Raw genomic sequence first — 6,929 nt, forward strand, 5'->3', positions numbered from 1 at the left:
TTGTCGCGCACAGACATCCTGATACTTTAACCGTTTGTTTAATAATAACATGACCAACCTGTTTAAGGAAGGAGTAAGGCTTTCTTATATCCTCAAGATAATGGATGAAATCCTGCAACACCCTCTCCTGGAACGTGGTTGTAGGCAGATTCCTTTTGCGCAAATAGGCGAGAAACACCTCCACTACTTGGGAATGCACGCTCGTGGTGGACTGGGCGCGGGACGACGTGTATAATTTGGCATCTCGACTCTTTGTTGGCGACAAATTCAGTCCCCGCGCTGCTTTCATAATTCTCAGAGCTGGCCTCTGCGAAATTCGAGCAGGAAGGCCCTCTCCGACTAAAATATAGATTAAATTATCCTTCGGTTTGAGTAAATCAGGCTTCCTATGCATTAAAAAACCTCTTATAGAGAAAGTTATCTAGTTACTTGAATGAAGAGAAAAAACGTGTGTCGAAATTTGGCCATTTGTATATTAATAAAAAAAAAAAATCTTTGTTTGTTGTATCGTAAATCTGAGGCTAAAAAACTGCCAACTTAACGCCTAGGAACGTTCAACTCCTGTCCCTACTACCCGATTCTTAATTGTTTAACCAACTATACTTGCCTCTCATGGGTCTTTGTTGTCCTCTGGCCCGGTAAGCTGGATCAAATCTGGCGCGACCCATTTTAGACTGTTTACCGCGGATTCCTCTAATAATAAGTCTGAAATGGGTATACAGGTTGAGAAATTAAATAAAAATTGCCAAAAAACTCATTCAATTATTAAAAAGTCAGTATTCAAATATATGAATTCCGTTCGGAATCAACTACTAAAAAAGGCCAAATATTAATATTGTAAAACCCATTTTTCTGAACAACCAACAAATATGTATTAAATTTTCAGAGTATATCACAGACTAGAATAATTTTCAAATTGCATTTTCATGGAAAGACCGAACGTTTGACTAATACATAAAAAGACATAGATGAACAACAAGAGTACTTGCAAAAACCAAAAATCCGAAACAAGCAGGATTTTCCTTATAAGCGTAAATAATCTAATTTCGCCCAACCAACATAACTGAATTTAGAATAATATGTCTAAAATTTGTGTAAATATCTTAAAATAAAAACACTTCTCACAATCCTACGATTTCTGGACTTAGGTGGTTGTTGAAAGACTCTAGATTAAACAAATCAGACTTATACATAAATTAAAATAATTATATCTGCATAGACAATGATATCATTTTATTGGGTACGACCAAACTATCTTCAAATCCTATGACATAGCTTCGTTATGACGAAAATAGAAATATGACCTCTCCATATGGTCCAATAGAATCTTAATCTGTGTATTACTAAATCTTGTCGAAGAAGTATCGTAGCCCAATAAATAAAACATTTCTAATAACTATAAATACACACTCAGGTTTTAATCAATAAAGCGATCATAGAAAAATTACAAACCCCTTTAAACATGCAATCTGCTACTTCTGATGTAAAAGTGGTCTTAAATACAAAAATCCTTTTTATGAAGGACTTAAATCTTCCAGCTTCAATAAACTGCGACCAAAAACAAGCAGACTGCCATAAAGGGATGACAAAAACAGTAGTGGCAGACGGTAAACTCAAAATCTTATGTAGTGCTGGGACTATAACTTTGACCGGAGGGCATATATACATGACACGCTTATTATTCAACTCTTGTATGAAAAAATCGGTGCTTAATGCTGTTTTATCCGGCAACTTTGAATAAAACGCCGGACATTTTGTATTTGCCGCGCTGGCCATTAGATCAATATCCGGCATAACCATGAATTTCTCACATATTAACTTATAGTCCTCAAGAGCCACCGACCACTCGTCGGTGTTACTTACTTTAGATCCCTCATCGGCAATTTTGAGCAGCAACGTACTCCTCCTTTGCCATACCGGCAGGAGAGTTATGTCAAACTTTAGCTGGACTAGTTTGATGTTTATCACATGGCGCTGTAGAATTTCTACTCTAGATCCGCGGTTCAAAATGCTGACTAGGCCGCGATTGTCCGTACACCAAACCACTGTTTTGTGTCTGTTTTGCTGGAGAAAGGGCTCCTGTTCAAACATTCTCACAACTGCCAACAACTCACGCAGTGTACTGGACTGCTGCATTTCATTGTATTCGAAGGGGAACTCCTTTATGATACGAAGCTGTTCCGCTTCGAATACATAAGCTCTAGATTCACTCGAATCAGAGACCATTATAGACTCTATCCGAGCGATATCTAGAGGATCTACAGCTTCCAGCAAAACTGCCTGCTTCGCAGGCTGGATAATGTTGATGACAGCATTGCACTTGTTGACAGGTTGTCCGTTGAAACTAAAATAAAAACAAAGTATATTTAATCATATAACTCATATTTAAATGAACATCAAGATTAAACCGGGGTTTAAGAAATACATTCGTACGTTGTCGGAGAAAAAATACACACTGAGTCGGATTCCCATATTCTTAAAAGATTTTAATTCTTTGAAAACATTTCAAAACTAAAAAACTCGAATGTACACACCTTATTAAATAGACTTTTAACATTTCGAATTCTTGCAACATTCTATCGTTTATGGCTAAAGACCCAGACCATCCCTTCTCCTGTACAGTCGATCCAAGTGTCTGTTGGCATGCTCTGGTAACCACTCTCATTATATTTCCATGAGAATGGAGAAGGTGACAACACACGCCAAGGATATGCGCTAATTCTTTGGCGTGTATTAAACCAACCCTCTCGGCTTTTGAAATTGCAGCGTTGATATCGTTCGTAAGAATTATTATCTTCATTAGGGGGGCACTGATTCTCATGGAAATCGAGTCTAAGTTGAAGCCCAGGTAACACAAGGAAGTGGCAGGCCCGAAACATTTTGATAAGTTTAACGTCCAGCCTGTGCTTTCGAACACGAATTTTATGAACTTAAGGCTAGCCAAACCCTTAATCTTAGACAAGGCTGAATTGAACGAATCATCGACAAATGTCGATATATCGATGCCTCGAGCATGGCAGAATCTTCGTATGGGAACTATCAGTGAATTCATTATGTATGTGGCTGGACCTGACAAAAAATATTGCATTCTTATGAATCAATTTGAATAAACGCGTACAATTTAATCGAACGCTCGATTATTTTTTAGAAAAAAACACTACAAGTCATAAAACAAAAAACATACATTCGTTTTTGACCTTCAGCACAAATGAGGCTATCAAATACATTCCATATTGCACTCATTAAAACGATAGACATCGCTATTACTTTATGTATTTTAGAACCTGCATATCGAAAGAATCTATGCTATTGATAGAATTAAGAAATAATAAAGATAACTAACCTGTGCCAAATGGCAGCGTTAAAAATTCATAAAACTCCCGCGTGCCGGAGGCGTTGACAACCGCAAAGCCAAACAAACCACGGAACTCTGGATGTAATGCCAAATGGCAATACATTGCTGAGATATCCAGCACGGACATCCAGCAGCCGGGTGTAACTCTGGGGAGGACCATGGAGATATCCTCCATTTTCATAGAGACTTTTCTTAAGCAGTCGTTTAGCGTGCGTGACAGATCTAGACACTGTCGTAATTTCACGTTACCCTCACTATCCAATTTTGAGGCCACTGTCAAAGGGTTGACAAAATAGGGTTTATAATCAACTTTTTTAACTATGTTTTCCTTAACCCATTTGTCTGTTTTTGTGTGAACGAATTGAATGTTTTGCAAGGCACTCAGATTGTTCCTAAGATCTGTTGCCTCGGGTAGAGGAGTCACTATGTCCGGCTTGTAACCGTCTCTTAATAGTTCTAAAACTGAATCACTGGCGTTTAAAATCTGTTTATAAAATAATTGAGCCCTTGGATCATGGATCCCTCCTGCAACTGGACCAAAACCAAGGCCCTGTAACTGGTCAATTTCCTTGTCAATAAACGCCGCAAAATCTTGGTCAGAAATATCACTTAAAGAATTTACGACTAAGTCACTGGTAACAATGTTTACAGGAACATTGTCGTCGTTTTCAATATTACCATTGGAATTAAAGTCAATAGTCTTCAGGTCAGTTAAATCGTCGTTATCGAGTGTGGCCATAACATCGTCAATAAGGAGCTCCTCGGTTTTGGCGGATGGATATGCCGCTATGGCCGGGGAACTCGAAGCCTCGCTTCAATCCTTTTTCTTAGGAGCTGTACACTGAGAGGCTCTATGGCCTTGTTTCTGACTGAAAATATAATAAAACATTAGACTGACTGAGTTTAACCAAGAAAAAATCTCTGCAAAACGGTATAATAAATGCGAATGTTTTTGAGCTAAATTATGTATATTTCGAAGAAAAAACATCATTGACTATTCATTTAGCATATCCATTGGTTGCCCACTCAATATCGAGATCCAACTATCATTACAAAAACTCAAGACAACTGCAAATAAGATATATTAAAAATTTTTTCGCTTACCAATTGTGGCACGTGCCAGTGAAGCGTTTTGCAGATGGTCTAGCCTCACGCTCTCTATCCCGTCTGCGCTTCTCACTTTCTTCATGCTCCTTGCGCAAAGTATTTAACCTGGCTAGCCTCTCGCCCTGCAGAACCTCGCGGTTATCGTTACAGGCAAACTTGACAACCACAGAGGGGCTGTTTCTAAACGCCAAACTCGTGTAGAGACTCATGAACTTGAGCAGCTCGATGGCCATAAGCGAGAACTCCATACTGCGGTGTATAGCAGAGTGGGCATCAGGGGGCAAATACATATTGTAAAGCTCGCGAACTGCGTCCTAGATTATAATTTAAAACGTAACAAATTTTTATATGACTTAAATGTTACTCGATTAAATGTGGTGATATACAACAATAATCTTCAAAATATCACATCGCTCGAATAAACTGCTCTGGTGCCTATTAAGATCTACGACATTACAGTTAAAAAATTTCTCACTGCCTTCAAATACTGTGAATCTAAAAGGCTGAGACCGCGAAAGAAAGTAAGGAATAGAAATGCGAACGAGAATCTTTATCGTATAATTTTAATAATGTTACCCCGATGTTGTTTTGGACAGATATAAGATCGAGACCAGTCTTCTGCATCAACCTCAAATAACTGGAGTCACGGCAATTCTGCGCGTTGACCTCCGTTATTTTCCCCAATCTGGTCTGTTGCGTAACAGCATAATGTACTAAGCAGAAACTGGGCGGCTTCGTTTTCGTAACCACGCCTGCGACGAGCCTTCTGCTCGGTAAAGCGACCATCTGCCAACCCTGGGGGAACGGCGTGGCCTGTTGAAAATTTGCAGATTGAGTTGGTTGTGTGCCAGCCCTCTGCTGCTGTTGAATCTGCTGTTGCTGGACAATGCCAACACCATTGCTGGTCGATGGCTGAGGAGCACTGGCGCTCTGCTGGTTTTTCTGATTTCTGTCGCTGGCTAGCATGCGAATTACGTCGATGAGAACGCTGTTCGGTACCTGGCCCGAATTATCGACAGACAAAGGCCTGTCAGCCGTTGATCCTCGGTCATGACACGTACCACGCGGCGGCATAGCAGACTGAGCTGATTTTGTTGGCACTCTGGCTAGTTCCTCTGACCTATTGCGCATGCGTTCGCCGTTCTGCTGCGGTTGGGGCCTAGCTGCCGCGCCTCCTGCCACATATGGTGCCGCATTTATGTTGACATGATTAAAATTCATTGCCTGATTCTGAGATGGATGATGAACTGGACCGGGCCGACATTGTGGAAAATGCTGAGGGTGTGGCTGTGCTACTCTATTGATATGATCATGCTGACCATATCTGGCCCTTTCTTGTTGAATATAAGATTGAGGCGCTGGAATGAGAGGTGTGGATGCTCGAAACGATCTGGCTCCCATTGGCGCATCGTCAGCCAGCATGGCCAATAATTCCGCTGGATCTCTTTCATTTCCATCGTTCATTCGATCCGCCTCCGCAATCTCATCCATCATAGGAGCTGGTTGCGATTCGTGGAACTGCGCTTGAGCAGCATCGTTCTGATCCTCTTGATCATGGACACTCTCGTCGCTATCGTCAGCGAGATCATCATCTACATCCGCTGCTAAAAAACAAAAAATTACTTCAATTATCGATTTTATTTTATACATTGCAACTGTTATTTGAATGTCTAACCATGAACAAAACATGCTCAACATGAAATCAGTGAATTTTGTTGAACGGATTTGCAACTTTGGTAAGGTACATTTTATTCTAAAAAATTTTTTTTTTTTTGAGAAACCATTTATTAACTACATTTTTATATCGTTGTGTCTTATACAAATGTATGAACGGGTCAAAAATTTCAGTAACATAAAATCGATGTAACATTTATAGCCATGGGCCTATATCGTGATTCGTAACTGATAGAAAAACTCTAGACTTAACAGCCAATGACCTGTCAATCAAAATAAATACCTGGAGATACAGGCTCGAAACCGTTTTCTTCATCGAACGCCGGCAATTCCTGGGCTATATCGCCCAAACGTGGCAACTGCATCTCATCCTCACCATCGGCCATTTTATGTGCGAATATGCGCCGTATGAGATAGAAACAAAAAACTTGTGATGATAATCTGAAAAATTTATATAAAATTTAAATCGAGAAACCTAGACTAAACAAATATAAAATAAACGAAGTATTATAATTATGAATATAATATTAAAAAGAATTAATCGAATCGACATTGAAAATGTTCCTTGTAAAATTTTTTGGGTAAAGGCTTATAGCATTCAATTCGAGATTTAAAGTCATAAAACTATCTATTATCACCCTATCGAAAACCACGTGCTTAAAAAATATCGGTGAATTATAAGAAAGAAAAATACAAAGAAAAAATGCTACAGAATTTAAAAATATTATTAAAAAATTTAAGGGAATGGGAGGGAGGGAAAAATAAATTTTTAGAAAAAACTTAAACGATTAAT

General features: G+C 39.2%; 1 protein-coding gene across 1 annotated transcript; it reads right to left on the reverse strand.

Moving 5' to 3' along the window:
- Positions 1 to 4,169: 4,169 nt before the first annotated feature.
- On the reverse strand, positions 4,170 to 6,573 carry LOC145327485 (uncharacterized). Its single transcript, XM_080171031.1, has 4 exons — positions 6,420 to 6,573; positions 5,039 to 6,066; positions 4,460 to 4,776; positions 4,170 to 4,224 (listed from the first exon to the last, which is right to left on the reverse strand). The coding sequence occupies exons 1-4, from the start codon at positions 6,520 to 6,522 to the stop codon at positions 4,170 to 4,172; spliced, it is 1,503 nt and encodes a 500-aa protein (XP_080027157.1). The 5' UTR covers positions 6,523 to 6,573.
- Positions 6,574 to 6,929: the final 356 nt, after the last annotated feature.

The sequence above is a fragment of the Acartia tonsa genome, chromosome 9, assembly GCF_053477335.1.
Source record: "Acartia tonsa isolate MP-2025a chromosome 9, ASM5347733v1, whole genome shotgun sequence".
NCBI lineage: Eukaryota > Metazoa > Arthropoda > Copepoda > Calanoida > Acartiidae > Acartia > Acartia tonsa.